At 34.5% G+C, this 20,180-nt stretch overlaps 1 protein-coding gene across 1 annotated transcript in view; it reads right to left on the minus strand.

Moving 5' to 3' along the window:
• Nucleotides 1–5,607: 5,607 nt before the first annotated feature.
• LOC113234945 (RNA polymerase II elongation factor Ell) overlaps nucleotides 5,608–20,180 on the minus strand; it is a 55,196-nt gene continuing 40,623 nt past the window's right edge. Inside the window, exons 4-13 of the mRNA XM_026470465.1 lie at nucleotides 18,495–18,646; nucleotides 17,903–18,214; nucleotides 14,854–14,924; nucleotides 14,238–14,394; nucleotides 12,599–12,837; nucleotides 9,805–9,921; nucleotides 9,350–9,440; nucleotides 8,429–8,600; nucleotides 8,003–8,140; nucleotides 5,608–7,148 (exon numbers count right to left, since the gene is read on the minus strand). Coding sequence (XP_026326250.1) covers nucleotides 7,095–7,148; nucleotides 8,003–8,140; nucleotides 8,429–8,600; nucleotides 9,350–9,440; nucleotides 9,805–9,921; nucleotides 12,599–12,837; nucleotides 14,238–14,394; nucleotides 14,854–14,924; nucleotides 17,903–18,214; nucleotides 18,495–18,646 — 1,503 coding nt within the window. The 3' untranslated portion in view covers nucleotides 5,608–7,094. The remainder of the gene's footprint in view (nucleotides 7,149–8,002; nucleotides 8,141–8,428; nucleotides 8,601–9,349; nucleotides 9,441–9,804; nucleotides 9,922–12,598; nucleotides 12,838–14,237; nucleotides 14,395–14,853; nucleotides 14,925–17,902; nucleotides 18,215–18,494; nucleotides 18,647–20,180) is intronic.

Below are 20,180 nucleotides of genomic sequence, written 5' to 3' on the forward strand. Positions count from 1 at the left end.
TATAATGTCCTACGGGATTCTCATGTGGGGTAAAGCGGCAGATATTCAAACCATATTTGTATTGCAAAAACGAGCGATTTGTTCTGTGTACCGTCTAGGCTTTCGGGTTTCTCTCAGAGAAAAGTTTAAGGAGACTGGTATCATGACTGTGGCATCACAGTACATTTACTAAAATATTTTATATGCCCGTAAAAATATACCTACATAATTTCAATAAGAAAGAAGATATCCATAATATTAACCTTAGAGCAAAGTCCAAACTCATGGTACGGTCAAGAGCACGTCAAGCTTGACATTAAAGGTTTAAATTTAACTCTACGCCGCTTGCAATAAGAACTGTCCAAAGTTCAAAGTGTCAAGCTTGATGTGCTCTTGACTGTACCACGATTTCGTTTACCCATGGAATTAATAAGTACTGTTGTACGAAGTACTTATTAATTCCATGCGTTTACCACAGATTACAGAATATAGTTTAACCAAGGTAAACAACTCTTTTATGGGGAACTGTATACGTTTTTATAATAAGATTCCGGAGCATATATTAAGTTTATCATTTCCTAAGTTTAAAAACTACACATTACTACATTAAAAATATTTTGATAAAAAAATCATATTACAAAATTGAAGACTACGTGTTAGATAAAGATGTATGGAAAGACGACACGGCTCCAGAATCCACACTAATGCAAAGCGTATTCCATAGCATCTAAGTTTATTTGAAAAAAGCAATCCGTAGTTTCTGGGAGGTCAGCGTAGTGAACGAGCAGTAGCTTAATTGTGACGTTTTCAAGTGTAAATTTATTTTACCTTTGGAATAAATAATCTGTGACTGTCAGATCGGCCAGTTATGAATCACAATTATGCGCCTCGACTCGGAAGAGACGTAGTTCCGATCGGGAGAGGCTATAAAAATCAAGCTGTTGGTACTCATTCTAGCGAGTGAGACTATTACAAGCGTACACACTAGAACCTCGTTACTGTGTCTGTCACGTTACAATTGGGTAATGAGTACCCGGGTTAATAGATTACGATAGTAATACATACCCCTTCTTGGATTAATTATTTTATATACTTACCAAACCTATCGGTAGGTAAGTACAAAATAAAACAACACATTTCATTTGCATATTATTCTTTTTATATTTTTTTCATCAGTTTAAATGGAAAATACAATTTCATTTATTTATAATGTTGTCATTTATTTATTGTAAACAAATATATTATAAAAGATTTACATATTACTATCAAAACAAAATAATATTCACAAAATGGCAGACTAACTAAAGAATTACTTAGCTGTTTCATCAAGCATGCTAACAATTGCATCGTTTTGAGCTAAACAAGAAAGAGAAAGTTTGGCACTGATCCCATAATTCAAATTAAAATGAAGATGGCGTAAATGCACATTGCAGCAACACTATCTGTCGTTTAGATAAGTTAGTCTGTTTGTCCAGATTTTGAATAGGTACCTTTTATAACGATACTTCACAACCTCTCTTCAGCTCGTCATTATTGCATGGTGTAATACTGACAGACTACAGCGAAGTGCTCAGTATTTTTCGAGCGCCTCACAGGCTAGCTGGTGATCTAGGTTATTGAGCTAGCTTTATAGCCTGTGCTGGTGGTTCCAGCCTGCAACTATCGAGCTTCCACAACACAGGGCAAAGCCAAAGAGAGCCTACCTCTGACTATTGTATCTGTGGTAACTTGACAGTTATTTAACTAATCTGCTGCCTCATTCGTTAATTCGACGAAATTCAAATTGACTTAATAAAAAAAAAACAACAAACTCTAGCTCCTTTCATAACAAATACAAAATCCATTGAATGGATAAAATTAACTCAATTTAAACATTCAAACAAATCTTCAATCGATTCAAATTATAAAAGTACCTCTTCTCATTTCTGCATTACCCTGCCTTAACAAAATCATATTATACAATTAGACAGATGACAAAACAAAAATAAAAACAATGGAAGAGGACATGGTGAGCAAAGAAATCACAAAATATATAAACATTCGACACTGTGCAAGGTTGCTTCAACGTGTGTTTGAGCCAGCCGCAGCGCCGCGACTGGGGTCAGAAGTAGCAAAAGCTAGGTCCCTTCCACTGCTATATGAAATGCCGAAAAGAAAAGTATAATTCATAAATTGTACCTATACTTTGTTTATATTCTAATTTTTTTTACATTTTAATAATTTAAAAACAACCAGTACTTGGTCGAGAAATTTATATCCATTTTTTTTTGTGTATTTTATATTTTGATGAAATATTTAAAAGCTAATTAACGTGAGCCGATGTCAGGATTCATAGCTAGTCGTCGTTCGCTCGAACCGGTCGGCAAGCGTCGTTCGCGTCCGCCTGACTCGAGCTTGTATAAACGCATCTATACACAATAACACTACCGCATCGTCTATTCATCTTGACTCAAATATAATGCACTGATATTTCGAGGGGCACAAGGAATATCGCAGCATTGTTTCTCAACCGCCGCCGCGCCGCCTGCTTGCACCGACACCTATATTTATTAGGTACTCATTTTCCATCATATACAATTTATAGAAATTAGTAAAAAATAAAACACTACGATTACATTTCTTAACGCGTCTAAATGTCTAATTCGTACTCTATTTACATTGACATAATACATAGGTAAATCAATTGTTCGGCGCATCGACAGTCTTGGCAGGCGGTGTCGAGCTAGCGCGCGGCGGCGGCCCACCATTGATTACTGTACAGCAAATTTACAATAACATTTGATCAGAATACGCAAACTCAAAGATCTACATCTAAAATTAAAGTAAGGTAAGGATCGCCTATGTAACGCACGCCTTAAGCCGCTATAATATCAGCTATATTAAGTAATATAACATGTTAAGTTTGCACATGACAAAAATGCCACCAATTAAATACATACAATACATGCGATATAAATAAAATAGGCCAAATTCATTGTAATGACTAAAATACGGGGTTAACACAACCTGACTGATATTTAGTAGTCAAAAAGTGGCAAAATTATAATAATTATATAAACAACTATGTGGCGCGTTTGTCATGGCGCAAAAGAACAATACATATTTGGGAATTAGTACTCCTAATTTATCACTAACTAGGATTTAAGAAAAAGATGACGTCACTAGATTCTAAATATCGCCTACACTGTACAATGGACTATGATATTTTTATTGAGATATTTTTTCCTTGTATAAACATGACAAAATACAAATATTTCTGTCCAACTTCCTATAACTTAACCGGTAACAATCGAGCAACATTTGACATTTTATTACTCCCTTTTGTGACAGTATCAGTACATTTACGTTGTAAAGGGATATCCTAGAATTAGTTATTTTTTTGGATTTTCGTAGTATGATCAATGCACTGTCGATTATAATCGAGACAATAAAAAATAGTCATTATATTATGGCATTAAGTCTCTTTTTAATCGGAAAGTTAAACATAAACTCCCCTATGGTATAATTCATTAATATACAATGCCTGCAAAAATATAGTTTTTTTTATTAATTTACAACACTATCCACGTACTAGGTGCGTCGTTGAACAGTGCTAAACCAACAGTTCTGGCAAATTGAATGCATCATTCACAATATCCGCTTTCATTATTAACAACCTCCTTGAAAATATTAACATAAGAAATTATATATCCTCATGGAAAACAAATATTCAATTGTTACTACATATATGTACCATAATAAAACAATCGATAGTGCTTAAACTAGTGGTAACAATAACATTTCAACGGCTCTTTTCCTATTAAAACAAATTGAGTTACTGAGATTTACTCAGAAACTTCAATATACGGCAAGGTAAACATGTGCTATTCCAAATAAAAATAATGCGACTCCTGAGTCAAGTAAAAAGAATAATGTTTAGGAAAGCTGAATTACTCGACATATTACGAGCATCCAAAATTAATGTGATGGAGAAATAAATAAACAAATAAATTAATTAAAATCCGAAGCATTTAATTACAATCATCTAATATCAATGATCATAATATTGAGCATTTCAATGAGTAAAAAGCATTAAAACGACATTGCATGAGCAACAAAAGGACACTTATGCTCGAATTGACCAAATAACTTGACATGAAAATGTATAAACTGTACATCGCTAAAACAATTGACGATTTTAATGACAAAATTAAATAGCTGGCGTTTGACATATTAATTGACAAACATTAACTGAAACAACAGTATCCTTAACAAGGTGTCGTAATCCTATCGATATAATAACATTAAGAAAGAAATACATAATATATATATACACATATAAGGTGAAGTGATGTTAGTATTATATTATAATATAAGTAAGTGTAAGTTTTAGGACGCTGCAATTTGGTGCTGGATTTTGGAATAACAGGCTCGCAAGAAGACTTTAGATAAAATCAGAGTCACTTAATGCTAAAATAATTTTCAAATATGGACGTTACGTTGAGGACAAATTATGCAAGACGGTTTTCCTTACATCGGGTCAGTCGGAGATTCTTGTCACATTCCCATTTACAGGTGCAGATTGTACTAAATGCAGGAATTAGTTACTATGCTTAATTCTGTATCTCCTGACCCGAATGCAGACTAAAATACCTACATTTTTATTGTGTTTTGGAGGGTATTTCCGAACGAGACCAGAATTTCTTAATTCTAGTGGAAGTTCAACACTGGCCGGTTGTTGCTACATTTACAAAATGCTCAATTTGACTTTTAATTAATTTGAAAAATTATTCAGTTCAAAAACTCCGCTGAGAAATCACCTTTTGTGTTTAATATATACGGCAATGCCGTCAATCTCTTTTGTAATTTTTTGTGACATTGATGACTGTTTTTTAAAGCCTTTTTAGATATTTTAAGCGGTGTATGTCCCAACGGAGTACAAAACTTAAATAAACACGGATCACTATGATTATTATGTCGAGAAAAAACTTGAGGATTATTTTTAACTATTCATAACAAATTTTAACAAGAATTCTCATAAATATTTTTAAGATACTACTATTTACATGCAAGCTGGGCAAGACGAGTAAAAACGAAATGAACGTCCAACATTTAAAATTATGGAGGGATTTTATAAGCAAAGGGACGATATTGGATGAGAAATTTTCAGGACTTAATACGTTTGTCAAGGCAATTATGTAGATTTTGTTGCATATATTGACGAACCCAATTAGACAGATTAATATATTGTTCTTTATTTGGAGTGACATACAGTTAGACGTCCTTTAGGTACAACAATATATTTTAAAAATCGACACAATATTAGTCTAAATTGACGTTTAAGAATTGAAGTTCAGAATTAAAACGCTTCATTATTTACACATAGTTCGAGAACATGTTACAAATAATGCAGTAATTAAGTTTAGGCAAACTTCATTTGGACAACAATAACATTAGACGGCAATATTTTTCATATGGAATAAAATGTGGACGAACAAATATCTAAGTTTGGACTATTTAAAAATTTAATATACATATTTATTATATTTACATTATAAAAATCAACCCGAATACCTCACGTTAGGGGCATTCTTCTTTTTTGTAAAATAAGTTAGCAATATAAAATTTTGTCATTGCCTTGTTATATAATTTTTTTGTGAATATGTATAAAATATGCAAACATCAATGGTGAAAGTTGTTATTTTCACAAATAAACTAATGACTAAATTTTACAATGCTGTCACAGAATTTTAAAAGAACAGCTTACAACTCAGGAGCAATGTAATTAAACTGTCACTTGCTTCTTTACATTTCAATAATATTTAAGGCATTTACGTTACTTGGCATAATATTTAGGACATTCCTTATTAAGTACTTATAACTTAATTGTCAGCACTAGACAGTACCGAAGCCATAAAAACGATAAGAAGCAAGCGATTGAGAATATACCTATAATAATATATAATACAGAGTCAACATGAAAATATAAAAGTTTTAATTTACAAAGTTGTCAACAAACCATTCAGTATGGGATTCACATCCATTTTTTAAGTTCATTTGCCATGTCTGTGACTTATTGTATTGGTAAAAGTTGGAAGTCATAAATTGACGAGAAATATTTCACAGTTCTGACTATGGTAAAATTTTCATGGATAGATTTTTAAAAGGGAAGACGTAGTTGACAGATTCTTCTATATTTAACTAGTTATTATTTCTTGGTGTAATACTCTGTTTCTATCAGACATATAAAACGACTTCCACCTTAACAATACAATGAAGTACAAATAATTGCTGTTTAAGTCAAATTGACAGAATGCCTCCACACCAAGTTTACCAGCACGGCAAAAACAAAATAATTTTAATAACAAATGATGTCATAGAATCACTTTCACAATTCAAGAGCGATGTGAAGGTGAAGGTAAACTGGCGTATTTTCATTTGCGAAATAGCGAGGTGAATACTCACGCGATGTTCGACCAATTAGCGCTCACTATATATTACAAGCTTGTTTCCGATTAGTCGACGATAGCGTGAAATTCATTACCAACGATCGTATTGGTACTATTTGTTCTCGAGACACGCAAAGGCAATTCTGCAACTCTCAAAACACTGTTCTACATTTTTGTATAGTCCAAGTTCAATATGTGCGTGTAGATTAATTACTCTGTGCTAGCAAAAACTAGTGCTAATCACTATTTGATGCGCTAGACGCATACCGAAGTCCCTAAAGCACAATTTCCATATACATATATAAAAATCACTATAAATTCAACCTTGAGATCTATCGGTATGGCGAACACAGAGTAACTAAATCTGTTAACATTCACTGCTTTACAAGACGATCGGTAAGCAGAGTTATGTTGAGAAATCAAATCACTCGGAACGAATTCTGCTGTTTTCTATATAGCTTTGATTTTTCACAAAACTTGCCGTTTTTATCAGTGAACGTGTTGATCCGTGAATGTAGACGCACTAAGCTCTAATCCAATCAGCGCGGCATTGCAAGACTGTCCGTGGTTGATGGATGTTGATGTTGCTGTCACTGCGGGAAACACTGTACCTTACTACGTATAAAAGTCCGGGTCGCGATGCTAGTGGTGCTAGAGACATCGGGCGGGCGATGAGTTGCTCGAGTGTCAGTACGCTTGTGTCGTGCTTGCCGCTGACACGCGTTCCGGTTTTAGGTTGCGCTGAAATTAAAATTAATTATTTTCAGTGTGTTCTCATGTTGGTCCAGTGCGGATGGGGAACTTGACATATTTCCGTAAAATTTTATGCCATTATAAGGTGTGTGGGTTTCATTATGTTTTCCTTCCCTGTTAAAACAAGTAAGAAAAGCATTAGGACACAAATTCGCAACGGATATTGGATACATCCAACACAAGACACAATGTACGCGCAAATCTTGAACGCGCCGCCATTCCCAATTTGCGACCTCAAAGAAACCCTAGTCTTGTAATATGGAAGGCAAGCAGTCTCTCAATAAGCCTATAATCTTATTCATTCCATTATGATTTACTATAAACAAGTAATTTCTCGTAAAATGGTCTAGATAGAATAGATAGAGAGAATGGAGTTTATCCCTTCTATTCTTTCCTATATTTATATCCCTTCTATTCCTTGTGTTTCGCATTCAGAATCTAAATTGATCCATATAGGAATTGTGGGTATAACAAATACCTCCAACTCTGGAACATTAAAATTATGTTTCATAAAAATTATAAACTTACATTTCCGTAGTCCTTTAAATGCGTTACAGACTTGAAAAAATAAAGCTGCATTCCATTATGTACATATTATCAACGCTATAATTATTAATGCGCAACTTTAAATCTTAATACCATTCTGACCTTATATTAGGTGAGTGCATGGTCTATTAACTAGGAAAGCCGAACTAAGGAGAGCTGTTTTAGACAAAGAATTGCATTTAGTTTTTTTGGGTTTTTTAGCTGATATCTATTTAGCTGATAATGAACTTAGTATGCACAGATTAAATGCCTGTTTAAATATGAACAGAGAATCAAAATTATGTTATTACACTTACCAGCTGATCGTATTGATGGACCATCCGTTTGATGTGCGTGAGCTTGCGATGTAGGTAGTTGACGCGCCGCCTATCCTCTTGGTACGTCGAGTCGTTGCGCACGCGTCGGTACTCCTCTACTATACGCTGTTCTATTGTCTGTAAATTGACATGTTTTTGTTGCATTTTGTATTGAAAAATAAAGTAAAGTTTCGTGTTGAAATATATTTTTATGGCACATACAACAGCAGAACAAAAAAAAATTAGATTTTTCATACAAATGTTCACATCAATAATCAGACGATTTTTCGTATCGCGAGTAAAACGGTTCTCATAGTAAATTAAATATGAACATGTTGAAAAATCACCATCTAAATCGCCTTAAATGTCAGGCGATTTAAATTTCTCCCTGTATTGCGGCAATGGTTATAATGTAGAATTTGATACCTGATGATGTGGCGAATGCGGTGGCGCGCGCTTAAGCTGGTGCTCGAGCTTCGTGAACAGCTGCGCCACCTGCGCGACGCGGGCGTACAGCTTGCGGTAGACCGCGTACAGTTCGGCGAACTCGTTCTTGTAAGCTCGCCGCGTGCTCGTACTCGTTATAGGCGGGTATTGCCTGCGAAACATCCAACCATATTTAAAATATACTTTTCGTAAATAACAGCCCAAACAGTTAACTTTTAACTTATTACAGCTGTATTTAGAAAGTGCAAAAAATTATTGTAAATTAGATATAGACCTCTGTGTTAGTTAAAGTAGTCACGTGATAACGGGGGTATACGAATACGGATGGTTTTGAGATAAACGCTGTTCTAGAAAGCCTATGCATTTATTTCTTAAAAGCTTAACTTGTTACAGGATGTTATTGTTTTATATACGATAACGCTAAGGCACACATTATAAAAAATAACATTTAAAAAAATTAAGAATCGCTTATCAGGCGTAGCTATATCGTTATCACTGCTTAGTTGTTATGTAAATGTTCTCATTTTGGTTGCGAAATAATTGAAGCTCATGGTTTCAAATTTGTCGACACATCATATATAGTATTACTTACTCACTTATTAATAACGTACTTTTCCTGTTTTGATAAGGCCAATAGAATGATTTGAATTCGTCAAACAATATACCTAACCATATATATGCCTTGTGCATCAAGTAAATAACAAAGAAAACCAAAGGTATTAAGTAGGACGACTAATTAATACAAATGTAATTAGACAACATTAGAGCAAGAAAACTAATATATTATTATTATAGGGAAACTATAAATTATTATAAGAAATCTTAACCAATATTGTTCTCTATTTTTCCCTTTTTGTCTGTACAGTGCGAAATATGGTATTATTACCTATGGTAATTTACCTTTCAATCTCTTCCAAATCAGTCATGTTCTCATCGGGCACGGACGTTAATTCTGTATTTTCTAAGGGTTCAGTATTTGTGATGTCTTTTACTGGAACAAAAACATGGAACTCGTTAATAACTCGTAAAAATAGATTTCAAAAGGCACAATTTACTACTATGAACGTAATTCTACGGACGATGGCACGCCTCGGCTTGCTCATAGTGTCAAATCCAAGACGGCCCGAAGTGTTAAACCTAGGGTAATGAAAGTATGGAATATCTTGTGATTTTTTTATTTTCCCCGTAGTAATAAATCATCTTATAACATCCCATATAAAAATGCATATGTAATCTTCAATATTATTAAACAAATTTTTAATACCTTAAAATATTTACTTCATAAAGTTAAGGTGATATGTTGACCTTTAAGTAGTTTAGATAAGGTTATACGAGTAATTAAGTTAAAAACATACCTGTGATACTTGTTTGCTCTACTGGAGGACTACTTCTAAAACCGTTTGTTTTTACAGGACTGGGACAGAGATCCTTGACAGTCGTAAAGTTGAGGGTATAGCCGTTGTCCTTTTTTACTGCAAAGAAAAATAATACTATCAATTTCATTGGCCTACCAACAAATAGAAGTCACCCGACTTCTTATATTGCTTAATCTTACTTAGTATATTGTGTCATCATAGTTATTACATAAAGTGTTACTTTCTACAGTACTATAGTACACAATATTTATAATTTAAAAACAAAACTAGCCCTTAATCTTTTTTGAATTCTCACCATAAAGCATTCGCTAAGTATGTATAGAAGCTGCATGGAAACCTTTATAATTATCCACATATAAAGTAATATAGTAAATTCTGTTTAATGCAGATTACTAAAAGATAGCAAGTAAATAGCAAATTTTGTAACCTTTTATAAATATACATTTCTAACATTTAACTGACAAAAACGAAATGGCCTTCAATAGCAACAGGTTTAAGTTTGATTTAAATATAGGTAATGTTAGAAAAGAGTAAATGGCAAACAAAAGCATAAAAATTATTTGCAGCAATGGTGCCTAATAAATAAGGTATATAGCGCAATTTTTTATCAACTAAACAAAGAAACTAGATAGAATTTAGTCCTGGTTATGTTTATTTCGTCGTCGTAATTTCCGTTATGAGCAAGGTATTTATGATCATTACTAATTAAAACCACTTTGGCATAATGCAGCTTGAGTTAATGGATTCTAAGATTGACTAAGGAAGTGCAAGACGGGCGGTATGAAAAATAATGCAGTGCTAGTCCGTATTTGTCAGTGTAATATGATCTCTATTTAAACACCCAAGTGTATGCGTTTTTCACATTTACGAAAACATTAAAAAGGAATTAAAAGTGTCGTACAGAATTAGTATGGTACTTCATTTCCCGAAAAATTTAACCAGCCTTAACCTTTTTTGCTAGATTTAAGCTTGAAATAAAGACCTTAGCAAAAAAAAAAAATTTTGACCTGCATTTTTAAAAATTAATTTTAAAACAAACATGTTTAAATAACTATAAGTAACACTGCGATATTAAAACAAGTCCAAAAAGTAGTAACACTTAACGCTAAAATATTCAAAAATAAACATGACATCTGATCTGTCAATATATTTTTTACGGCATTGACCACTAGTCAATTAGTCAAAAAAAAATGACATAAAAACCGTTCCGTTCTCAGTCTTACATTATGTAACGACTTTCTGGAAATTACAGCTCTCTACAAAAACCAACTGATAGGGTCGTATTCCAGAACTCTACTCAATGCTCAAGTCAGGATTTGAGTATGATTTCAAGCAATGGAAATACGACCCTAATGACAGGGACTTAAGTATGATTTCGAGTGCTTTAAACCATACTCAAATTCTGACTTGAGCATTGAGTACAGTTCTAGAATACGACCCCGAGTCTCCTTAAATTTTCCATTTATTTTAGTACCACTAATGGCACAACTCTTTTGGTTGTAGGGCATTTGGCATAGAGTTTGTGTATGGAAATGTAAACGTTTTTATTTTTTAAATGTGTTTGTATAAGACATCGAGAAATATTTGCGTGAATTTCTAAAAATCGTGCAACAAAACTTGTTTGTTAAAGTTGAGAAGTTTCGTGTTAATAATAATAACCTTTTGGCGTGGATCTAACTAACACGTTAGTGTTTTCCCTAACTTTGTGGTTATTGACACTGATTGCTTTTCGTTGTTTTTTTATTTATTCATTTTGCTAATAATGCTATCAACCTAAACCAGGAACTAAATGTGAAAAAAAAACTATCCAATCAAATGTTACCGACTGACTTGACTACAAGAGTAATTAGAACAACTTATGATAGGTAAGTATCAAATTAAATCCAAATATGTTCATGACTTCATTCGTAATCGTATGATTTCAATGGTGAATATATACAATACGCTCGAGAATGTCGAAAATTGAAAAAATGGTTTTCATGCGGTTGAATTATATAAGTGTAAGTAATAGCCGAGATTAAATTTCATTGTTATATAAAATGTAATTAACGTCGATCGATCAGCTTCATTTTATTACAGAACACTAAGTGCACACATGAGCTGTATTACGAATACATAGCAACTACTACAGTGCAGCCGGATACCGTATAAATGCAGTTGGCATGCAGCTCCTGTGACTTCACTATAAGTTGAGATAATTGATAAGTACGTGTGATAGCATAGTTTAGTAAGTTGTGGCCCGAGGTCTTTATCAAGTCATTATTCGATATTACTTGCTGAATAGACTGTAATTGAGAACAAAGTTTCATAGTGTTGCTATTTACTTACATTTGAATGAATTTCTTTGTAACAACACGTTATAGTGGCGTGTTTAGCTGTATAAGTTATAACCAATTTGGTTGTTGTTTCCCCACTTTTACCATTATTATTATTATTATAGTATTAAGGTACATTATTAATTGTTATCTTAATTAATCTGCGAATTGTATTATTTTGTGAGTATTTCATTTTCAAGTTTGTATTAACATTAAGAAAATTAACGGTGTAATCTCGGTTACTAAAAATTAATATTAATTAGTAATTTAGAAAGCAGGAAGAGAAAGTACACAGTATATGTGTAAATTTTTAGTCAGCCACTCTTCTCAAGTAAAGAATGCTGCAAGTAACCAACCTTTTAAAGTTGAAATTGGAATGTTATGTAAGATACAGATTGTACAAATTTAGATATAGACCATCAGGTCAGGTAAATTAAACTGTCAAAAATGCAACTGACCGGTTGTCCGTTCGTCCTCGTTGTCGGAGGCGTGTCGTTCTCCGGAGGAAGTGGTGGCGTAGCCAGAGGAGGGTGGCGACGGCCGCCGGTAGTGCGAGATACGCTGTTTTTTTACCGGGACCTCTTCCGCGTTGGGATTCACACCACTCGGCCTTTTGCTGGCACTGGGAGATGCACGTGGCGACAGCGAATTCGCCGAGTCACTGCTCAGTGGGGGTGTTAGATTTTGAGGTTTCCGCCTGCAAATAAATATTCTAATTACATACACCTAGAATAGAATACGTTTCATTGCACGAAAAAGAAACGAGAGACAATACATAGACATAGTGAAAGATACAATATGTGGTGTAGTTGCAACCTTACAAATGCATAAAGCAGTTAAGTGCACCTCTTACGCATATGCCATTAAGCACATAATTTTAGGAAGATAATGCACATAGGCTCAAATAATAAAAGCTTAGAGCACTTAAGCTATTTCATTCGGCACTTTCAGTGAGACAAGCAGGTTTTATTTTGAACAAATAAAGATTAAAAATTCAGTGCCGAGAACCCATCTAGAGTCTAGCCACATATTGCGTTCATTTTCTATACAATTAATGTTTTGTAAGCAGTAACACTGAAAGTGTTAGTAGGAGTAAACATTTTCATGGCATCGGTCAATTTTAGAACAACGTAACGGAGGAACTAGTTAAAATTTCATCCAGAAGTAATAAATGACAAGTCAGGGTTCATCGATAGGTACGATGGATTATCTTATATGAAAATTATACCACTATAGATAGGCTTCTAATTATCGACATAATCACTTCTAACTTCCAAGAACTTCTTAAACTACTTATATGAATACTTCTGCAGTAGAAACACGACTTGTGGAAGTTCCTAGAAGTGGAACCAGGAAGCGTCTGCCATTACCTGTTTTTTTTTACATTTACATTTTAGGTTTTTAACTTTACACGTGGGAAATTTTCGTCATTATACTCTGTCAATTGTTTTTGTCCACATTTCCGCCTTAGATTAGATTAGGAGCAATATTTAGAATGGTTATTTACAATTATTGAATTTGATCTGCTAATTTTACCGGTATAGTTTCTTATTTTCATTCTTTTATTCAATAGTTTCTTATTTTCATTCTTTTATTCAATGTCAAATCATATTTTTACTTAGTAAATCTACTAATAACTACCGCGTTTTTACGAAAAATGTCCAATTGATTAAAGAACACAATAGTCATCGTGAGATAGGATTCCGCTCTTCATTCAAGCAAGCGAAATATAAAAATGCCTACTTAAAAAGCTTAATTCGGGCTTACCAATTGTGAAATTCATTAGAGGGTACAATCTCATTAATGTATAAGGTGATTTAGTTATCAAAATGAAAGTAAGATATGTCTTCATTCAAAATAATATCTCCACACTGCCGCTTAGTCAAAATAACTCATTCCTATTGGTTGCCCGAAGATATCTCTTCTCCATTTGGCTTTAGTCGATAAGTAGGTCTTATCAAAGTGGCAATAACATTCAAACAGTAATGACATTTATCTCCCTGTAGGTAATATCTTTAAAAGTATTGTAATGATGTACACAAATGGTAGCATCCATTGTAGAATGCTATTAAAACTAACATATCAAAACTAACAGACCTCTTGAGCATACGTTTCTCCTCCTCAGTATAAAATGGCCAATCTTCGTTGACATCATTCCACATGTGCCTACGTAAGAGATAGCAGTTGTCCTTGATTGTTGCTATTTGTTGTAGAATCTTGTGCATCACGGCGCGTTCCTTTTCCTTTATGCCCTCTGTAATATTCATTACATTATGACATTAACCGACTTGAGTGTACTACCGCTGGCAAAACCACATTATTTGTACATTATCATTATATTATTTGATATGATATAATGAAAGTAATAATAATAATAGTCCGAATTTGTTTAAATTATCATCTCGTCGGGGATAGTGCAATTACGCGTAACTAGCATTGGATTATGAGTTTCCATTACGGTCATTTACTGACTAAACCAAATCCGCATAAATGTCGTGGCAACCAAATTAGCGTGATTTACGGGAATCTATTGTTGTCAGTCCGTAGACTTTGGTTTAGTGCAGATACGCGCCTTTTACCAATGCGTGGATTTGTACTATCCACGACTGTTCCTTTTGAACCTTAAAACAGTGAAGCTTTCAATGTAAAAGAAATGACAAGGCATTGCGACATTACCAGCTTTTCCGACTTTTGCATGTTAAAGGTAACTCACCACTATTTAGCCTCGCGTATAATTCGGGCTTCTTGAAATTCTTCAATGCTAATAACTGTATAAGTCTTTCTCTGAAAATAAATAATAAGACATAAGTTAATACAAGGCACAAAACTAAAAAAAGTACTAGTCGAATTAAATAATTAATATATATGCACTGAAATGAATACACATGCATCATGGGACAGTCAGCAAACAATATTAGAACGGTCAACAAGCAAAAACATCTCAGATAAAACTGACCAACTCATATCTATAGTTATTTTTGGTTATTTTTCGACTATTCAGATTATTTCGATGCCGACTGTACTACTTTATTACGACCTTCTACTGGTGTGCTTGTCCTTGTTTCATGTCGTTGACATGGAATAACAAGGACGAGAACTCATTTAGAGTTCAAAGTTTAATATTTGATAGTGCGGAGTATTTATTTACAACAAATTGTATATGTACAAATACATAAATGTCAACATAATAGATATAATATTATATTTTTTTTATAACCAAATTGCACTTCCCGATCACTAAATTGATTTTAACTAATCTTCAAAAGGAATAAATGATGGCAATCAAATATCACAAAAAAGATTATTAAAAAGAAATAGTTGCAATCATTTTTTGTCTGCCGCAATCATGGTCGTGACACGACTTGTTATACCTTGAGATGCCTTTGTATTCGGAAATAATTTGCAAACCTTGGCACTGGTATTATAATTAACTACACAGAGTAAAATTAGATATTACTGCAATAATTTGACGTATAGTGCACGGGATGTAGGATAAATTGATTCACAACACAATACATTTATTTGTGGAAATATGTTGCATGGAAGTTGATAGTAGTAAAGAGACAAACATATTGAAGGCAATATATAGAGGGTTATTTCTAAAAAACTAAAAAGTAAGAACCTCTCAGGACTATATTACTAGCATCATGAACAATAATTTTTGATCTATGACTTTTAATAATTTATCAGATTTTATTTTCGTACAAAAATAAATATTTTTTAATAGATCGCACTAAACTTTGTACGGTGGCAAAAGAAAGCAACCAGCAGCAAAATTAATTTTATGGATGACAGCACGCTGGAGGCGTTGCTAAACAACTTACTAAAATACAGATCTAAAATGTGTCAAGTACAACAGCACAGGTACAGTAACGACTTAGTTAACTTTTTGTCAATTTCTAACGTTTTTTAAAAAGTCATACAAAGTGTCAAGCTTGACCGTGCTCTTGACTGTACTGCACCCTCCCTATTTTCTAAATAGGTACCGGAGCTGTAAGCACGCTCACTTCCCATCGCGCTCTGTCCAACAAACGGTTGCCACCGCTCAGCCGTCGAATCTAAGTCGACTACCAAATAAAAAAGGGACAAATGAATGGATCTAGATAAGCAACATTGCTATTGCCATAAACTATAAAACGCTGATATCTTATTAATGAACATTTATAAAACACGGCCAAGTTGTAGGTAGAATTCTAAATACGACGCATGGGCTTTTTACCTATGTAATTAGGTTATCTCCGAGCAGACTCAGTTTTCGTGGTATTTGTACAGCTTATTTAGAATACAAGAATAACTAGTGATAAGGTATCATTCCCCCTGCAGCACGTGTGCGCGACTTTATACGATTATTTATTTGTTTATATTATATTATATAGAAATATAGTTATTACGCAACTATTTCTTATAACTGCCTCCGTGGTCGAACGGTTACCATGCTGGATTGCCACGCAGAGGTCCCGGTTTTGATTCCCGGACCGAGGGAAATATTTGTATGTGAGTTTGGGTGTGATTTGTAGTTGTCTACGTGTATATATCCATGGCACCCGCGATATAGGGTTTCCCTAGTGCGGGGCTATGAGAGTGTGCGTTATTATTATTATCATGATATTAAGTTGAATAATGTGTCAGTTATTAATTGTTTTTACAAGAATTTTTGTAAAATTATAATATAACATTATAGAATTTTGGACATAACGATATTTAGGCAAATTATCTTTAAATGATTTGTTAATTAGTGGATAGTTCCAGTTTTGTACTGGGTAGTCAGTGCCCCCGGAGTTAGCAGCTCGGATATACGTACTAACTGACCAATAGCGTGTTTCTGTGGTTTTACAGGCAATGCTGAACCGGAAAAATAGAATGCCGCCTGAACCGCCGGTTGTGTCTTTCCTTACGCGTCTCTAGTTTGAAACTAGATAATTAGTAGGTACTAATAATGTCTGCACATTAAAAAGAAATATCTGTCCATGATAATTTTAACATTTTACTGGTATGCCGCAAATTGAAACGACAATACAGCGGTACCTAATGTGTGTAACCACACTTCCTTTGAAATATGTATAAATACAAGCCATATATTATTATCAATCAGCGATAACGATATGAAAAAATTATCGCCCGACGTATGGTTTATAAACGTGAACCCTCTGCATAGCTGATTATAACTATTTGCGATATACCGAAGTACGTACGAAATGACTATACTGTAAATTATAGTACATCAGTATTTTACAATTACAATTTTCAACGCAAACAGCTTATTCTTTAATTCATGTTAGACATTCTACTACTAAGTATTGTGAAATAATTGATTATATCGAAGCATGGCGTGGCTAACCACCATGTCAACTTCCTCTAGTAACTGCCGATAAGAAAAGAAGTATGACATGAGATGTCTGTTAACAGTGTTGTTCGAAAAAGAACTTCGCTGTTTACTATGTAATCAACAATGTACGTTCATTGTATGGGTTTTTTGTATACGTATGAAGGTTAAGTTAGTCTAACATGCCGTTCGGAACAGAATGATTAGTGGCAAGTGTTAAAAATATGTATAAATTACTATATAGCAATAAAAGTGAAGAGTTGTTGTGTGACCTATTTTTTACATGCACTTACTTACTAGATCCAAAAATATTGTACATTTTAAATGAATAGAGATTGAAAAAGACAACAATATTTTTGTCATCTGATATTATAATTCAGGTTAAGTATTAAGTGTCACAGAAGCGACTTACGTATCGATGTATGAAAACGGTACTAACTTTATGGACCGCCTACACAGGTCCGGGTTAGGGGGAGCACGTTGCTGTTGCTGCTGCAACTGCAGCTGCGATTGCGACTGCGGTTGCTGCGGCTGCAGGTGCGGGTGCGGTTGCGGGGGTAGAGGCCGCGACGCGGGGGGTATCACCCGTAGGGGTCGTTCCACCCGTTCAGGCCTTTCAGGTCTATCTGGCCGTTCGGGCCTTTCGAGTCTATCTGGAATCGAAGTCGGCCCGGACGAGAAGAGAGGATGCGAAGAACGCACTTTGACACGACGACCGATGTCGGTTTGGTTGGGCTTTATCACGCGGGTGCTGTAATCAAGAAGTGTTTTTTATGTAGACACTGCATTCATATTTTCTGATTTCAAGCTAATATTATATGATAGTTGATAATGGTTTCGATTTTCGATGGTTTCGATGGTTTCCCATCATGTTTTGATCGTTGTTACCTAGATGTATAGGATTTCCCTTATTATTGGGTTATCTGCTGGTATTAAGCTGAGCGCAATATGCCTGCAGAAACCTGTCTTCTTCAAAAAGTCCCTATTACATTTTGTAATTTTAGTAGGAGGTTTTATTATGGTTTTCATACCATTTACTCTGTTCCGCAGCGACCGTTCTCGCCATGCGGTCCTTAGTGGCCTCGTACGAGTCGTCATTCGCTTGCACGCGCATTCTTCGCGGCAGCGGCCCGCACGACTCCAAACGCCTCGCGCCGCCGCTCCTGACGCACTCAAACGAACCCTGAAAACAAACACCAACATCTATTATAGATTTTGCTTTCTAACACATTCGTTAAAAAAACGTAAAGTAAATCGGTAGCTATTTTCTGAAGTCATGTGGGCGTGGGCAACTGACAAGCGTGGAAATATATAAATAATCCTTCCTTTCCGTAAAAAATTATTCAATCGGTCTATGAGATTGAATATGAAAATGATCACGGTTCAATTATTGCAAACGATGCATATCTATTGACTTCGGATTTAAGATTTGCTAATTCTGTTCAAATGCGTGGGTAGAACATTCATCGCGTTTACGCGATGATCCAGTGTAAATTGGCGTGAAATTTACATCCCCCTTTGAGTGGCGCAATTCGTGGGAGGGTGAAAAGGTCACACCCACGCTGTCGTTTGTAGTATAGACAAGATAAATCGACTTGGTTACTTGAAAACAGGCGACAAAAACATTTTTAGAACAGTTGGTCTTTGAAATGCAACGCGAACACTTCGAGCCTGAAATCGTACTTTCTAACGGCTGTTGAGTAACGTTCGCAGTAAGCGCATTTCCCCTCCACATTCCAAATCTGAACAAATGTTTTTTTGCTATAATACTGAGCATAACGCAAGACAACCCCAAAAGGCAGCTACGGAAGTCGTCGATAATACAACAAGAACAAATCGCCACAGAGTAAAGCTTGACGGAAGAGACTTAAACAATCTTTTTGGACCGCGAATAATTAATCAATACATACTAGACCGTGATAAACTGAAAAGGTTCGCACAGTCGGCATTTATGATTTGAAAATTTTGGATGCAAACTATGTCCGTTTATGATGCAGGTATTTGGGACATGGTCCAAGGTATCCATACGTAAGTTACTCTGACAAATTTGTGGGCCAGTACAACTTATTATCGACTGCAACCGTTCCTCGACCTACAAACCCATCAAGCGCGTATTACAAGGGGGAGCCATAGAGAATATTAATCTGAGGCAATTACCGACCGCCATCTTGGCGGATCAGCTGAAACCAGTTAACGATGTGGAGAAATTAAATATTTTTATGGCGAAAAAATACATAATGCGGACCGCGCTCACCGATAATTCCGCATAAGTTATAATATAACATTATGGCCGCTCAACGTATTGTAATAATTGTTTTCATATAAGTAGATGACACGTGTGTGTTTTTACTTTTACATAAGTTGGCTACAATAAAAGCGTGAAAATAAAAATTAGACCTGGATTGAGTTTGTATATACAAAATCTTAAATTTTATTATATTTTTTTTAATTAGTACTAAATATCAGATGTGACGCAAATTGTACAAATTAAAATAAGTTTACTTGTCAAACAATGACGCTAGATAATGTCAATAGAACATTTCATTGGTGGCATCCATTCAACGTTGTTCCGATCCCACTTGAGCAAATAATCACGTTTGTTATGTTTTTGCTTATCAACTTCTGGAAATTTCTAAATTTTTGTATATTTATTATTGTGTTTCTCACTAAAAGATATGATACATTTATCAATAGCATTCAAGTAATTAATGCAAGTA

The sequence above is a fragment of the Hyposmocoma kahamanoa genome, unplaced genomic scaffold, assembly GCF_003589595.1.
Source record: "Hyposmocoma kahamanoa isolate Upper Pololo Valley unplaced genomic scaffold, ASM358959v1 86, whole genome shotgun sequence".
In the NCBI taxonomy this organism is placed as follows: Eukaryota; Metazoa; Arthropoda; class Insecta; order Lepidoptera; family Cosmopterigidae; genus Hyposmocoma; species Hyposmocoma kahamanoa.